Source organism: Pelodiscus sinensis, chromosome 14 (assembly GCF_049634645.1).
Source record: "Pelodiscus sinensis isolate JC-2024 chromosome 14, ASM4963464v1, whole genome shotgun sequence".
Taxonomy (NCBI): domain Eukaryota; kingdom Metazoa; phylum Chordata; order Testudines; family Trionychidae; genus Pelodiscus; species Pelodiscus sinensis.
This window is the reverse complement of record NC_134724.1, coordinates 7,444,616-7,462,314: the sequence shown is the minus strand read 5'-3', so window position 1 is coordinate 7,462,314 and position 17,699 is coordinate 7,444,616. Positions and strand designations below refer to the sequence as shown.

At 44.0% G+C, this 17,699-nt stretch overlaps 1 protein-coding gene across 1 annotated transcript in view; it reads left to right on the top strand.

Moving 5' to 3' along the window:
* Window positions 1-13,588, top strand: part of ALDH1A3 (aldehyde dehydrogenase 1 family member A3) — a 57,172-nt gene extending 43,584 nt beyond the window's left edge. The window contains exons 10-13 of the mRNA XM_006129200.4: window positions 4,303-4,467; window positions 7,756-7,913; window positions 9,229-9,303; window positions 10,855-13,588. Coding sequence (XP_006129262.2) covers window positions 4,303-4,467; window positions 7,756-7,913; window positions 9,229-9,303; window positions 10,855-10,927 — 471 coding nt within the window. The 3' untranslated portion in view covers window positions 10,928-13,588. The remainder of the gene's footprint in view (window positions 1-4,302; window positions 4,468-7,755; window positions 7,914-9,228; window positions 9,304-10,854) is intronic.
* The last annotated feature ends 4,111 nt before the right edge of the window (window positions 13,589-17,699 follow it).

Sequence of the window (17,699 nt, the reverse complement as noted above, 5' to 3'; positions counted from 1 at the left end):
TGTCAATAAGGGAGCCCAGGTGATTTAAAAGGGCCAGCAGCACAGCAGAGGTCAGGGAAGGAGGCTAAGGTAGGCTTCCTGCCTGTCCAAGCTCTACATGGCTCACAGAAGTTGCCAACACACCCCGGGGGCTCCTGTGGGGCTCAGGGTGCCTCCATGTGCTGCTCCCACACCGAGCACCAACACTGCAACTCATGTTGGCCAGGAACTGCAGCCAGTGGGATCTGTGGGGGCCTCCTCATTCCCTCCCTCACCTCAACCCCCTGGTCCAGCCCAGAACCGCACCCAAACTTCTTCCCAGAGCCTGATCCCTTATCCCCCCCAATCACTGCCTAGAGCCCACACCCTGAACCAAGACTCCCACACCCTGAACCGTGTGTGTGTGAGAGAGAGTGAGCAGCAGAGGGAGGAGGGATAGAGTGAGTGGGGCTTTGGAGAAGGGGCGGGACAGGGAGTTGAAGCCTTAGAGAAGGGGTGGAGTAAGGGTCAGGGCAAGATTCTTAGAGTTCCCAACTGTCTCATTGTGCAAACCCAACCAGGCAAGCATGTGAAAGCCCTAGCTCTACCAGAAGAGCACTGCCGGCACAGTGAAGGTACAGCTGTGCCCAAGTGTCAGGCGGACTGCGTCTGGGCAGGTGTGGGTTGTGGCTGCATGGAGGGTCTATTGACTGTTCTGCCTGGGGGCCCAGCATTGCTATCTGCAGGCCTGTATTTGTACGCTTAAGCCCCTTCGCTGTAATAAATGAGCAAGACAGCATGTGTAAAAGAAATGACAGGAATGACTTCTGTGCAACCTATAGTCACCCACTGGAATTCACTGGGCAGAAGTCACAGACTCCGTCGCTGGTGGTGAATTTTAAAAGGCTGGATAATTTCAATAACATCTGCAGTTGAGCAGTGCAAGATAATCAGAGTTAAGCAAATCTCACACATTGCGTCATAAGCATTGGTTTATGAAATAATGAAACACTGCAAGAGTCAGGAAGGCAAAACTTCTCCATGCAGACCCTTTGCCCAACTGATCAAGTGCGCTAGGAGTTTCTTTTTTCAGGTTCCTTTGCTATGCTCATTGGTGCAGAGGGATATATAAAGAGTGTGCACGCACACAATTTGCTTTCTTCTGGATCAGGTATTGGCCACTGCTTTCTGGTTTAGATGGAGCAAGAGCAAGATTTGTCATACCAGATCAGGCCTCTTTAATAGAGAATAAAACCAAAATTAAAATCTGTAAATAATAAATAGCTCTTGCGTGGTCAAAAGCATAATATAAGAGTACTTCACAATGTTTAATGTATTTCTCTTCATAATGCCTTTGGGACATAGGGCAGTACTAGCATCACTATTATACAGATGGGTAAACTGAGTCATAGAGACTAAGTGACTTGCCCAAGGTCAGACATCAAGTCTGTGGCAGAGCAAGGAACAGGACCTGCGTCTCTCCAGTTTTGTGTTACTGCTCTTGCCACTGGATCATCCTTCCTCTCCTTGATAAAGCAGTGAACAGAATAAATGAATCTGGCAAGCTCAAGTTAAAATGAAAAACGCCAGATGTCCTACCCTTGCTTGTTGCTTTTGGAAACAGATTGTTTTTTGTTTTGTTTTGTTTCTTCATCTAATAGACTTTTGCTTTATAACAAGTTACAGCTGTATAAATATTCTTGCTTTTTGTGATGTAAAGTGGTTGATTGACCTGTATTGGTCTTGGCCAGAGACAGGTCAGCATGGAAAGTACTCACAAATACTTTCAAATTATTCACATGTGGCATTGAATAAACAATATTCAAACCACCTGCCAGCTCTTGTAGGTGGCACCTTAAATCTTGTGTGATAGACATATTTTCCCAGGCAGAATGGTGCATTTTTGAAACATTGTTTTCCATTCCTGACTTTACCCTTCTTTGGATGTTACATGCGAATGCAACATATCTACTTTGGTATTTGCTTTGTGTTTACCTTGTAGATGCAAATTTTGCTTGAATTAACAACTCTCACATTATATTGTGTTCTTCCTTGTGCACCTGAATTCCCAAAAGATTCATTATTTTCCCCAAAGCACTGATGATTGTTTTTGCAATTCAGATTGCAAGCATGAGGTCAGAATTAATTATGGTGAACGGGTAGCCTGTGGATAATCTAGCAGAGGTTATATAACTGCATCTGCTTTGGGTGGTGTCTTGCAAATCCTGACTCATTCATCCAGATGCACGCACCTACTGCAGTCAAAACAGGACCTTTCCCTGACTAGAGGTGACATTACTAATGAAAGTTTGTAGTGAATTGGAAAGACTGACAGTCCAACACTGGATTGTTTTGATCTGTGCGTGGTGTTAAAAACTGTTTCCAAAAGGAATAGCCTATAGTTCTAGCCACCTGAGGGCAGTGGTGCACTTTCCGACTAACGTATTTCCTGCACGTGTGGAAAGAGGATGACACAGAGGGACAAATATTGATGCAACACTATTGCGGGTCTGTCTGCATTCCCACCGCAGTGTGTGTGAAATCGCAGGTCAGATAGACACACGTGGGCTAGCTTTACTCAAGCTAGCTTGGTTGCCGTTAGCAGTGAAGCCAGGGCAGCGCTGTGAAGTGAATACCAGGGTTCCAGGCAGGCCTGCATGTTAAGTGCATTCTACCTGTCCCTCCTCTACCTATACATCCTTTGACTGCAGCAGGTCTCAGCCACGGGTACACAGAGAGGGGTGTGCAGAGATCTTCCTGGGGTGCATCACCTCGGCTAGATCGTTGCCTAGTTTCACAACGGGCTGCGTAAAATCCACTAGCAAAGTGCGTACAAATTAAAATTTCACACAGACCATGACTTATTTTCACCGCTCTATATGTTTTAGACTAGTGGCGGGCCACCTGCAGTCCACGGGCCACATGAGGCCCACTGGGTTCCGCCTGCAGCCTGCCCTGTCTGCCTCCTCCCCCATGCACAGGGCCGGCTCGGGCCATTCCTGCGCCCTGGGCAGCGGGCACACGACGCATGCGTGGCTCCGCCCCGACGCATGCACGGCCCTGCCCCCTGGTGCGCTGCACACCTTACAGCTGCAATCAGGCGCGCGGCCCCTAATTGCAGCTCTAAGGGGCGCCCCCTGCCCCCGGGCACGCGGCACCCCTTACAGCTGCGATCAAGCACCCCCTACAGGTTGGCGCCCTAGGCAGCTGCCCAGCTAGCCCCCCCCCCCCCCCTTAATCCGGCCCTGCCCATGCACGTCTCATGTGCAGGGCTCCAGTGTCCCAAGTGCTTCCTACTCCTCTTCCTGTACTTTAGAGCACCTGATTTGTGCTTTGTCCCCACTCCTCTCCCGCCCTCCCCGGAGCTTGAACAGCTGCAAATCAGCTGTTTGCAGCTCTGGGAAGGAGGGTGGAGGCGTAGGAAGTGTGGGGTCCAGTACATGAGAAGCGCATGAGGGAGGGAGGCAAGCAGGGGGTCTGCAGGCTGCTTCAGCCCTCTGAGATGAAGAGCCATTCATGAGGCCCACTTGCTGTTCTTGGTTGCCCATCGCTGTTTTAGACGGACATGTAAATACAACATTTGTATTCCAGTTGATTTATTTTATGATCGTACGGTAATCTTGTGCTATGACCATTTTTTGTATTTTTTTTTTTTTTGGTCTGATTTTTATAAGCAAGTAGTTTTAAGTGAGGTGAGTCTTGGAGAACGCAAGACCAGTTGGATCCCTGGAAAGGGGTACAGCATTCTGGGAAAGGTTGAGAGCTGCGGGTGGAGACATTCCAGGGGTGGGGAACCTTTTTTGGGTCGGGGGCCACAGACCCACTGAAGTCCGCACACAAGTGAGAAGCAAAAAAAAAAAGAAAAAACAAATCCTCACTGACGTGGTCAGAAAGATATTCCCCACGTACGGCAGAGTGTAGGGGGAATTAGGCTAGTAGATTTTGTGTGTTCCAGCCCTGCACCAGTGCAGGCTCCCCAATGCTGAGATGGGGGACCCATGAGCCCAGGGGCCGGATCCTTCCTCCCGGGCCTTAGGTTCCCCACCCCTGCTTTAAAGGCGTGTTTACATTTGAATGTTAATTCACACAAAGGGAAGAGGGGAATTTTAAGTGCAATACCTATTCTAAAATAATTCCAGGTTTAGACAGGCTCTATTAATTGTGCTTAAGAATGGTCGTTTTCAGGAGGTAGCTGCATCCTTTACCAAACCTTCATGGTACAATCTAACAATGCACTGAAATTGTAACAGTTGTCCAGTAATATAGCTGCAAGAGAACCAAATCTTTGGTTTTATGGTAGCGATAACAGAGCTGCTTCTAATATGTTCCCTTTGTATCTGACAGATTGACCAAAAACAGTTTGATAAAATTTTGGAGCTGATAGAAAGCGGGAAGAAAGAAGGTGCCAAACTGGAGTGTGGGGGTTTAGCCATCGGAGACCGAGGCTTGTTCATAAAACCCACGGTGTTTTCGGAAGTTACTGACAACATGCGAATTGCCAAAGAAGAGGTACAGTTACTCACTGGAAGGTTTAGATTTTTGTCACAAATAGCCACCAAAGTACAGTATTTCAGCAATGCTTTTCCTGTGTTACTTTCAGCCACAGTCCTGCTGATTTCAGAGGGGTTTTTTTTTTCAGACATGATTTTAGATTTTAGCCAAGGATGATTTTTAGCAAAAGGAACTACTGAAACTACTGCAGAATTTATTAAGTCGACAGCACCCTAAAGCTGCCTGGTGCAAAAATGTATTTCTGACACATTGGTCCTAGGGCTATGTCTGAGGTTTATTTAAAAAAATATGACTAATAACCGGAAGTAGAAGTTAATAGGAGGAGGGAGAGGAGGGGTACTGTCAAAGTCATTAGACCCGAAGTGTAAGCCCCTGATTTTTTTTTTTTATCTGTTTGCATAGTACATATAATTCCTGGTTGTTCCCCATCTCCCTTCAAAAAACAAATGCTTTGTTGCCCTTTTTCACAATTAAGACCCAGAAGCACAGTGCTCATGAGCACCCTACAGTAACATATCTGTGTGTATTAACACAATGGAAACTTCGATTGTAAGCATTCAGGCCCTTATCCAGGAAAGCTTCTTAAGCCTCCGTTAAAGTCAGTGGCACTTAAGCATGTTTAAATTTAAGCACATGCTGCCACAATACAGTATTTCAACAATGCTTTTCCTGTGTTACCGTGATGGTTATCAGGGTTTCATGCTGTTGCTATGGTCATTGTTACTGAAAAATTAACCATTTTTAATGGAAGGGCATTGATAGTGTTTTTCTGGCTTGCAATTGGAGCAAATACATGCTTGAAGTTTTGCAAGTTAGAGAAATTCCTCGCCTGCCTGCTCTCTTTTTATGATTAGAAAATTCTAATTTTCCATCTAAATCCACAGTTACACATCTGCTCAGCCAGCTAGGTATCATATGTACCATGTGCTTTTTGTTTCCCCTACTGGATGGAATTAGAACTGGTCAATTGGTGAGTGACAGGGTGTATACCTCTCAAAGACAGAAGTTCTGCTTGCTCCAGGAATATGCCTCCCGTGCTATTAGGTATGATGATCTTAGGTTCTTTACCCCACGGTCATTATAAAGTCCTGAGCAGCTGTAGTGAAACCCTGACACTGGAACTCATGGACAAGTTAGACTATTCCACTAACCTACAAACTGGGTGAGCGCAATAATTACAGATGTCAGTGCTATTTTTCTCTTACCAATATGCTTTTCTCTGCTGCTCAGTCACACTAGTGTCCTAATACAGGGAAAACCAGCATTGTAAATCAGCCATCTGGTTTTCAGTCTGTAATATCAAGCAAACTGAATCATGTGGCACAGGATTCGACTGAGGTGCCTCTTTGAAACAGTGTTAGCAAATTCATTTCCCCTGGGGGAGTGAAAAAGGAATTAAGTGGCTGCCAAGGTCCCACTGACACTGATGTCGTAGAATTTAGCCTAGACCTTTATATGGGATCACTTACTTTCTATGCCAGGAGTGTACAGTATCATCTTGATGTGCCAGAGCTGTCATGTAGCCTGAGGAACCTGGAAAGTTCTCAGTCCGCCTGGGGATGAATTATGTCCTAAAAATAGAGGAAAATAAGAAGTGAGCAGACAATTCCATGACAAACCCCCTTCAACTGAGTTGCTTTCAACACGCAAACTCGTGATTCATGGGGCTTCTCCTGTTTCTTTCATTTGCAGTTTTGCTGCAAGTCCTGCTACTCTGTTTGCTACCAAGAGTTCATTGAGAACATTGATCTATGGGTGCATTTTTCCATTTAGTCAGTGGACTACCACCCTGGACTACTGCGGTGGGCAAAAAGGCCTCCGCAAGCTGGATCTGGCCCACCATGCAGGTTGATCCGGCCCGTGGGTGCCCTGCCGCTCCCCCGCCCCTAGGCCATTTAGGACCTGTGGGCATGGGAACGCATGAAACTTCCTCCCGCCTTGCGAGTAGTACGCTGCTCTTCAAAGTGCCCGCCCCCAAGCTCTGATTGGCCTGGGGGCGGGGGAGCAGCGCGAAGTTTCCTCCGTCCTCCTCCCCTCCACCCCGCAAGGAGCGCATGGTACTGTGTGCTCCTCTCAAGATGGGGTAGTGCGGGAGGAGGCTTCGGGTGCTCCCCTGCCCCCTGGCCAATCAGAGCCTGGGGGCAGGGGAGCACTCAAAGCCTCCTCCTGCCCTGCGAGGAACATGTGGTACTTTGAAGTGCCGCACGCTTCCTTGCAGGGTGGGGGAAGGGCGAAGGAAGCGTGCGGCACTTGAAGGAAGCGTGCAAATGAATCATGGCCTGTGGGAGGGGCAGCCCAGAAGCATCCTGGCCCTGCCCCTTCCGGTTTAGGCCCCACCTTGTCTGGGCAGCCTGGGGGCACTTCACAAATTTTTGAAGTGGCCCCCTGTCAAAAATTATTATCCACCCCTCTGTAATAGCATATGCTCATCCATCCACACACACAAGTGTCTGGGCATTGCATCTGTATTGTTCTTTGTAAGAAACTTCAGTCATCTTGTGCTCTTCTGTGGATGCACATTGCCCTGGTCACTATACAAGCCAAGTTATGCACATGCACCTGCAGAGCAAGTGCATGCCAAAGTGGTGGGCAGCCACTTGTGCGTGCAAAATCAGCTGCGTATATCAGCAGAGGTGTAGAAAAACAGAGGCTGTAGAAAGCCTGGGTGAAATGTATGTAAATAATAGGGTTGCCAGATACTTTCACAAAAAATCCCGAACATGGCAGGTGAAAAAAATTGGTCGGGGGGGATCACTGTGCCTTTAAGTCTCCCCGCTCTCCCCGCCAGACGTGGCAGGGGAAAAATGTCCCCGCCAGCCTTCCATCCGAGAGAAACAGAAAATACCCGACATTTAATATGTTCAGTATTTTCTGCTTTTCTTTACCAGACAGGGGCCGCAAAAACCGGACACTTGGGAACCCTAATACATGATATATTTTAACTATAAAAAATCCCTCTTGAGCCCATAGAGAGTTAGAGTTCTGAATGGAGAAAAAAATGAACCATTCCAGAACTAATTCTTTGCCCACTTTAACTAGATAACTTTGCTCATGTACATTAAAGATTTTGCTCATGTAATCTTTGGAGCTTTGCATATGTCTGCTTCTGTTGTACCTAACTTTACCAATGGAATTGGGTTCAGGACCAGCAAGATCAGGTCCATCATACAGACTGAAAACATTAAAACTCCAGCACTGAAGAAGACCATATAATATTTCTAAGTTTTTAATTTTTCAGAATACTCCCTGTTCTTTGCAGAGTAAAGCCTGTTTAATTGCTTACAGATTTTTGGACCCGTGCAGTCAATAATGAAGTTCAAAAGTATAGAAGAAGTCATAAAAAGAGCAAATAACACGGAATATGGACTCACAGCAGCAGTGTTCACAAAGAATCTGGACAGAGCTCTGACATTAGCTTCTGCACTGGAGTCTGGAACAGTCTGGTAAATGTTTCTGTCTATGGGATTGCAATATACAGAGGGTGTTTACAATATGTCTGAGGCCTGGTGTCCAGTAGCACTGACGCTGTGCTCCCTTCCTCTTGAAATGTTGTCCTAAGAAGCAATAGCCATTGCTCAAAATGGGATGGTGAGAGCGAAATGTATTTTACAGAAACCAAACTATTTTAGTTCCCACCTGTTTGAAAAATAATCTCTCCCGTGGAAAACCCCAACAGCATACGCTGCCTTATCAGATAACATGGCTTAGAAAAAACCTGTTGGGATGCTTTCTATTATGTGGTTACTCTGTACCGTCTCGAGCTATAAACAGATCCATCTGGACAGTAGATGGCACCATGTCACTGTTTTAAAAAGGGCAAATCTTTTTTTATTTATAAACAGACCTTTGTATTTTTCCACAATTTTACTATCACTGCCGGGAGGGTTTTTTTTTTCTTCGTCTGTAAGGATATTTTCTCAAAAAAATAGGCCTTTGGTTCTGAGGAAGGCATCCACCTCATCTATGCATGTGATACTACCGTTCTGTCTGTTGCAGCTGGCCAAATCCTGCTCACCTTCCTCAGGTACTGAAGTCAAGGGATCAGGATTTGAGTCCTCAATCTCACCACAGCTAGTGTCTTACAGGAGTAGGATCTTAGAAGAGATAGTGTAACATATACTAACCGGTGGGTTAAACACAGAAGTGAAAGTAAGTAGATGAGCCCTGGTATGCAGCTCCAGCAAGAGCTAGCTGAGCTATGGCAGAAGCTAGCAGGGAGCTATTTCAAGAGCAGGTAGGGACCCGGGTTGCAATAGGACAGTACCACTGGTTAAACTAGCAATTTCTTCTCTTTCCCATAGCACACATGTCTGATACAGCTGTGTTCCTACACCCACCACTGCTGGAGGGTCTGCTGTACTCTGGATCCTAACAAAGCAGTTGCAGCTGAGGCAGGCATGTTGAGACAAGGAAATAGGTTCTGGTTTTTTAAAATGTGTTTTAAAATGAGACTTTGAACCTATCATAGACACGGTTTAACATGTTTACATACGTGTTAGCTGATCCTGGATGGAAAATAGAAAAAAGGACCAATCTTTGTAGAAAATGATGGTTTCTCAAATATGTATTTTTCTTGAAAAGATAAAATCAAACTCTGTGGCTGAAATTGACCAAACTGTAGTGAATAAAACACTTGGGGAAGTCTATAAAGGAAAGAAACAGGCGTCTGTTGGACAACTCAGGAATATTAATAAACATGAATATATTTCTTAACATTTTCCAACTGTTTAATTTGATAAAAAATGTGTTTGATTATAGGATCAACTGCTACAATGCCCTTTATGCACAAGCTCCTTTTGGTGGCTTTAAGATGTCAGGAAATGGCAGAGAACTGTAAGTTGCTTTTTTGCTCAGTTCTGTTTTCTCGTTAGAAAATTAAATGTGATATTGGAAGTGTGATGACTTACTTAGGATTTCATCGAGCTTGCCATAAACTACTAGGGTGGGTTGTGTTGCCCTAAGACCTCTACATAGTCATTTACACCAGTGCAATGTATCCTAGAGTTTGAGGCCAGAAGGGAGGAGCCACCAAATCAGTCTGACTGCCTGTGTATCAGAGGCCTCCAACCTCTGCACATTAAACTCAGCAACTGAAATGAGACCAAAGTATTACAGCCCGCAGGAGACTAGACTGTTGTGCGACAGGTGAGACTGAGGGACAGGAGAGGCCAAGGCCCCTGGACAGTCAGGGAAATGATTGAGGGGAAGAGGGTATAAACACTTCCATTGTGATTTATTGGTGTGAACAGTGCCTTTAGAATCTGCGAATCTGTCTCACTCTCTGTACCAGTCATCCACTCAGTGCACTCTGTCCTAAATCTGTTTTTCAAAACTTGGCCACATAGCTCTTGTTCTAGGGTATTTCCTTGCCAGGTAAACATCAGACCAATGTTGTTGTATCATTAATTCCCCTTGCCTTGCCTGCTTGGGAAAGTGTTGGAGGGGATGGGTTCCTGTGGCCTGACAGAGTAAAAAAGAAAAGAATTCTGCCTCCCCCTTTCCACGTATTTTTAGTTACTGAATACAGGCAGTCCCCGGGTTACGTACAAGATAAGGACTGTAGGTTTGTTCTTAAGTTGAATTTGTATGTAAGTCGGAACTGGTACATATTGTAGGGGAAACTCTAGCCAAACATTTCTCCAGAGCTCAGTTTTATTCTCCCACACCTCACTTCCCTCAGTCCTTTATTCTCAAGCTGAGGTGTCTGCTGAGAAAAGCCGCTCCGCGTCTCCCTGGTCTGCTGGGGGGGGGGGGGGGGCTAGCTTCGTGTCTCTCTGGTCTGCTAGGGGGAAGCAGCTAGTGTGGGGTTGCCTCACCCTGTTTGTAAGTAGGGATCCGATGTAAGTCGGATCCATGTAACCCAGGGACTGCCTGTACTGTATATGCAGTATATATGCTCCCACACAGAAGCTTATTTTATTCTAAGGATGAAGACAGCAAGTGTAATTTTAGTTACTGTCAACAAGGTTATAATGGAAGCCAACTGTGCACACAGTGCCTTTCCTTCTGCAAACTCCCCACATGCAACATGAATTCCACCAAGCTGAGAACTGAGACATCTCTCTCGTCAATATGAGATGTTTTAACCATTGTACTAGTCTTGTATCAAAGCTTACAATTTATATATGACGTGTATTATGAGATGTGATGGGTCAGCTCTCCAGCTGGTGTAATTTAGTAGAGCACCATTGGTTTTGATGGACTTATGTTGATTTACAGCAACTGAAGATCTGGGCCTGTGTAGCTTATCGATAATGTAGTGATATTATTAAATAAGATGATCTAGGTCAATGCGCTTGGTGAAAGCAGCTATTGTATGTAGATTACTATGATTAAAAAGGCACATTTTAAGCTTTTGTAACTGCTTTATTTTCTTTCTTTCAGTGGTGAATATGCTCTGGCAGAATATACTGAGGTGAAAACAGTCACCATTAAACTATCCCAGAAGAATCACTGAGAGAGCTGGAGGCCTAAAATATGCTGACACTCTGAATGTGACACACAGACTAGGAGGGCATGTTCCAAACATGGGGAAAGGACGGAAGGGGGAGAAAACAGCACTTCTTACAAAGAACACTTTTTAAAAAAATTTTATATAAACTTTGAATCGACTGGACTTTGAACGCTCGTCAATTACCTTTTGGAGACAGAATTTAATTGACATATCAGCTGTCCATACTGCACACTCATATGCTGCATTCAGTGGACAAGCCCTTGGCTTTACATCAGTCTCTTACCAGTGACCAAACTTCCAGTCACGCAGTGCTTTACAGAAATTTGTTTTTAATCAAACCGTGGCTTTAAAGGCAAAATCACCCCCAGTGCCATATTAGAAAGACCCAAGACATCACTAGCATGAATTGTTAAAAGACCTGTGGACTTTAGTTGATGTAAACTAACATAGCTTCATTGACTTCAGTGGCATTGCTCCTAAATAAGCCAATGTAACACATATTGGGGTTAAGAGAAGAATTAATCCTGGTGGGGGTAGGGGGACTTTATGTTTTTATGGACAGTTATGTAAAGCACTTTTATCTGAAAGAGTTGTCTTGGTCTCTCAATACACACACCTCCTCTATAATGGAGATATCATAGTCCCATTGATCTCAGTAGGGGCTTTTCCATCAAGTTCAGTGGGACTCCTGGGGTGGGGGAAGGAGAACTTTTGTACCCCTTCTATTGTGATGACCATACTCTATGCATACTGAAAACAAGTAATTGACTCGCTAACCTCTCTGGCTTCAGAAGAGCTCATACAGTGTATGATGAATCTTCACAAAGGCACTTTTCAAAAGATGATTTTGCACTGCATCTACAGTAATGACGCCAGCGATCCTGCCAGTCTTGTAGCATGGTGTACACGCTGCAGAAAACACCCAGAGGATAGAAACCCAAACAGAAATCTTCCAAAAGAAACAGAAGGACAGAGAGACTGCAAGGTTTGCGTCTCACTTCTCCGCCATCGTTTTTTATCCCAACATGTGAATCTCATTTTGTTCAGCGAGAGCTGTTCTTTATTTGAGCAGAATTAGTAAACTCTCTAAGCCTCTCTTCTCCCCTTTCCCCCAGATGAACGTATCTTATCATAGATTTCTGAAAATATGCTATGAAAATCAAGTTGCCCCCAAACTGTTATGCAAAGTTTCAACGGTCTTCCTTTCATGGGCTGGATTACCAAGGGTCTATGTTGAGTGGAGGCCATTCTGCAACCACTGTAGGTGTGTCCCTGTCTGTTGAAGGCCCATGGTAGGAAAGGAAATTTGCAGTGGTATAGAATTTTTGCCACACTGGCAGGCCCCAAACTGATTTGAGGTGACTTGTGGCAAGGGTGGCTGGAAGATACTCTGATTCCACAGCCAGTTCCAGTGAGGCTCTCTGTAGAGAACCCTCAACAAAAACGGAAGCTGAGAAGAGGCAGGTGATAGGCAAATACCTCACTCAAGCATCATGGGAGCAAACTGACCTGAGGTCCATTACTCCTTTTGTGTCCCTACCTAGCATTGCTAAAGCAGGGAATGCCTGTTGACTTCATGGGAGTGCTGATCAGAGCCTTTTGTTGTCAAAGGGTGTTATGCAGGTGGCTACAGTCCAATGGATAATAAACTCCAGAAATTAGGGTTTAAAGTGCAAAGGCAGGTCTAATCTTTGTCTTGTGGGGCAAACAGCAAAGCTAGTGAATAACCCAATAACTTTCACCAGACATGCTCCTCCTGGAGAAGTAAGAATTTTTACCATACTAATAGATGAGGCGTATGGAGGAAGTTTGCATGTGGCTGAACTCCCTTGTTAGTCATTGAATTATGAGAGAAATGGGGATTCTGTGCTCCTTAATCTCGGATCACTCATAAATAACATATCACTGACAGCTGTACACAACGGGTGGGGATGAGGCATCTGCTCTCCCATAGCTGTAGGAGGTGGGACTTCAGGAGGTGCATCTGCAGAAGATGCCCAGGAAAGTCCAAATGGGAAAACTGTAAATATATTTCTATTTTTGTAGTACATTTAGAGAGAGATCTCAACTGTCTTATCAGACAAGCATTTTACTATTACCTACCTACTTACATTTTCTAGAGCTACAAAGAGATAATCTAGAGGCAAGGTATATAGTAAAATGAAGCTGGAATAATAATCGCCAATATAGCTTTCTGTATTTTTTGTTTGATTAAACTGCTCGGGGGCAGGGAGGAGGGAGATGAAAACGTGACATCTGAAATGTACAATCTGTTTTAGCATTTGTAATTTCACCTTTTTTTTGTTTTTCCTCTCAAGTTAAACAAATGACTTAGTAATGTATTCTCTTACTGTATAAATCAGGGTTTGACTTTACACACTGAATTGTCTAAATTATATATCAAATAACATTAGCCACTAACATAAAATGACCAATTAAAAGGTTTATATTCTTTCATTGCACAGTAATACTTTTCATATGAAATACTACTTTAATTTTTTAAAATATATTTATGAATTAGAGTACAGTTAATCTAATGTATTTTTATAGCTGAAGGTACATGGAAATGCTATATGTGTTTAAACCTCATGTATATATTTAGAATATGGGTATCTTTTTTGTAATGTTAACTTTTCTATTCTTAATAAAAATGTTTAACATTTTGTGGTATAGTTTTTATGTGTGTCACAGATGAGATCTTGTCCACTAAAAGTGTGGGGGAAAATCCTTCTGCCTTTACTCAAGTGAGGAATCATGTGGCTTCCCTTACTTGACACAACTAGAAAATCCAGGGACAGATGGGGATACCTGTACTCACATTGAATAGTTGTTTTCTGTTGTCTCATTGAGCTCAATGATAATACTCTGAATAAAGATCTCTATGGTGTGAGAATATCACACTGTAGTACTGATGAATAATTTAATTTTTTTAATACTACTACATATTAAAGCTCCATGCTTTTTAAAAAGAAAATTATAGCAGGGTTTAATTACAAGCCATATTTCATGGTTTAATCACACCAGTAATTCAAAGATTACTTTGAAATCTGCTCTGAATAAATTATATATGTCTCTATTTAGTTTAAATAAAATCTGGGGACTTTTCATCCAGCAGGAGTGTCTGTTAATCCAATCCAAAGAATACCTGTCTGTTTGATCAGTCACTCTGTCCTTAGCTCTCCTCTACGTGGTAATAGGATCTGTAACCTACAAAGCCTTTATCAGAATACATATTGAACCACTAAATAATTTGGCTCCCCTGTTGTGCCTACATGTGGCAATGGAGGAATGAGAGTATTAAATTAGGATGCCCATGCTTCCATGGGTTCAAGTTGACACTTGTATTCTCCCCTCTCTCTTCTCCTCTCCCCTCCCTGCCACTGCTCCATATGGACAGACTCCTTGCTTCCCTACATGTCAGAAGGGTTGTGGGCTGTTTCATTTGTGTCTGAAGTGTCTCTTGTGAGAGGTGCCATAGAAAGTAAAAAGAATCACTTTTCTGTAAATGATAAATTGCAGTCCCTTACAAGTGCCACTATGGTGGCAGATGATTAAGGTTTTGGGCAAGTTAAAGGGAAACTGTTGGAGATAGAGGAATGTAGCCAAAAAGACTGCAGTATTATCTACTGCTTCTTTATATTAATGTAGGGTGGTTTTTAAAAATATTTGGCTAACCCTGTCTCTGTGCTGCAGCTTTCACAAAACCCATCATCTCTAATGGAAGGTTTACTGGGCTATGGTCAACTGTAAATGTAGGTCCCACTACATACTCCTAGCATCTGAGGAAGTGAGTTGTAGCTCACGAAAGCTTATACTCTAAACATCTGTTAGTGAAGTGCCATGGGACTCAGACTAACACAGCTACCTCTTTGAAACCTATATTCTCATTGTTGCTTTACCTTTTCTTAAAGGGGCAATGTCAAGCAGTTTAGGCCAAAACAGCAGGGCAGGTATATATATGTGGAACAGGAAAGCAGGAAGAATGGCTTGGAAGAGCTTTGTTTTATCAGGCATCTACTACCTAGTGGATGACAGGAAAAATATAACCACTGGCTCCCAAGCAGGCACCAGAGATAACACTGCAGTAGAGGGAACTGGTACAGAGTGATTTGATGTTTTTTTTTCTTCTGAGACTTGACCCTGGGCAGAGGGACTCTTGCATGTGGATCTTGGCTAGTAAGACTAGGTACTCTGGTTGTTAGCACTCCAGTTACCCAGAGCACTCACACGGGGCTTATGTATTTGGCAACATTTCCAAGCCTTGTGAGTGCTGATTTATGCAAATGATTGGATGGGGTAGCGAATGGCTGTGGAAGGAAGAAGAGTTGCCAGATGGGTTAAAAAAAATACTCGACAAAAATTTGATAAAAATGTGTCAATCAAAAAAGAAAAAAACGGGAAAATTTGTTGAGCAAAAATGTTTTTAAAAAGCACCGGGGAGTAACCAGGGAGACCTGGATAGAAATGCAGTCCCAGCCCCTTTAATTGCCATGTGTCCTGAGTGGCTTCCGTTGGGTGCTGAGCCAGGCCCAGGAAAAGCAGAAAAACTTCCTTAATTAGAAAATACCAGACATTTATGTGTCCAGTATTTTCTCAGTCTGTTTACTGGACTGACCGGTTCAATAATGGACACCTGGTGATTCTAGAAGAAAGCCCAAAGGAGAGAGGAGAAAGTAAAGACCACCATGTGGGGAATAAAGAGAACTGGTCCAGAAATAGGTTGAAATGTTCCCAAAAATAAAAACTTCCAGATAGCTCCAGTTGGGAAAGAACGATAAAGGAGGAAGAGGCAAAAGAAAGAGGAGATGAGCATTGAAGATAGCTCTAGTAAAGGGTTGAACTTATTCTATCTCTACACAGTGAAGAGGATAGAAAAATAGAACTAGAAGGAACCTCTTGAGGCCATCAAATCCAGTCCCCTGCACTCATGGCAGGACCTGCTAGACCAGGGGTGGGCAAAAGGGCCTCTGTGGGCTAGATTTGGCCTGCAAAGTGGGTGGATCCGGCCCACGGAGGCCCTGCTGCTCCCCTACCCCCAAGCCAATTAGGCCCTGGGGGTGGGGGAGTGCCCAAATCCTTTTCCGCTATGCCCTCGCCCTGCAAGCAGTGTGCGGCACTACGTGCTGCTCGCAGGGCGGGGGTAGAGCGGAGAAGTCGTCACGTGCACCTCAGGTCTTAATTGTCTGGGGGCATGGGAGCACGCAAAGTCTCCTCCCGCCCTGCGAGTAGCACAGGGTGTTTCCTGTTTAGGCCCCGCCCCTTCCAGGGTGGTCCCAGGGCTACTTCACAAATTTTTGCATGAGTAAACATGCAGAATTTGTAAAAAATTATTGCCCGCCACTGCACTAGACTGTGCCTGACAGGAGTTTGTCTACTCTGCTCTTAAAAATCATCAATCATGGAGACTCTACAACATCCGTAAACTGTTTATTCCAGTGTAAAACTACCCTGACAGGAAGTTTTTCCTAATATCCAACTTATACCTTCCTTGCTGCAGTGTAATCCCATTGCTTCTTGGAGTTAAGGAGAATACAGGCAGTCCTCGGGTTACGTACAAGATAGGGACTGTAGGTTTGTTCTTAAGTTGAATTTGTATTTAAGTCGGAACTGGTACATATTGTAGGGGAAACTCTAGCCAAACATTTCTCCAGAGCTCAGTTTTATTCTCCCACACCTCACTTCCCTCAATCCTTTATTCTCAAACTGAGGTGTCTGCTGAGAAAAGCCGCTCCGCGTCTCCCTGGTCTGCTGGGGGGAAGCAGCTAGTGCGGGGTTGCCTCACCCCGTCTGTAAGTAGGGATCCGATGTAAGTCGGATCCATGTAACCCGGTGACTGCCTGTAATTTTTCTCACTCCTCCTTATAACCACCTTTTAGATACTTGAAAGCTGTTATGTCTCGCCTTATTCTTCTCTTTTTCAGACCAAACAAACCTATTTCTTTCAGTCTTCCTTCATATAGGCCATGTTTTCTAGATCTTTAGTTATTTTTGTTGCTCTTCTCTGAACTTTTCCAATATGTCCACATTTTTCCTGAAATGTGGTGCCCAGAACTGGACACAATACTCCAGCTGTGGCCTAAAAATGTGGAATAGAGCTCAAGGATTACTTCTTGTGTCCTGCATACAACATTCCTGCTAATACATCCCTGAATAATGTTTGGTTTTTTTGCAACAGTGTTGCACTGTTGACTCATTTAGCTTGTATTGCCCCCTCAATCCTTATCTGCAATACTCCTGCCCAGACAGTTATTTCACATTTTGTATGTGTGCAATTGTTTGTTCCTTCCTAAGTGAAGTACTTTGCATTTGTCTTTATTGAATTTCATCCTATTTTACAGACCATTTCTCTAGTTTGTCCAGCTCATTTTGAATTACAGTCCTATCCTCCCTAGTTGAGAACTTGAAAGTGGGAGACAACTTGGGTGAAAGTGATCATGAAATAAGAATTAATGATTCAGAAAAGGTAGGAGGGAGAACAGCAAAATAAATGGTAAGAATGATAATGTCAGTAAAGTTTCAGTCCTAATCTGTAGTGACTCGACTCTTTTGTATTTTTATGATGTTGTGAGCAAGTCATTGTTTCATGAGGCAAAACCTGGGAGTACACAAGACAAATCAGGCTCCTGAAAGGGGTATAGTAGTCTGGAAAAGCTGACAGCCACTGGTCTGCATTATCCTCTTACGTCTCCACCCCTACTGCCCAACACTCTCCTGCCTAACAAACTCCTACAGGCTGTGAACGCTGGCTCCTCCTCACTAGGGATGTGAGTAGTCT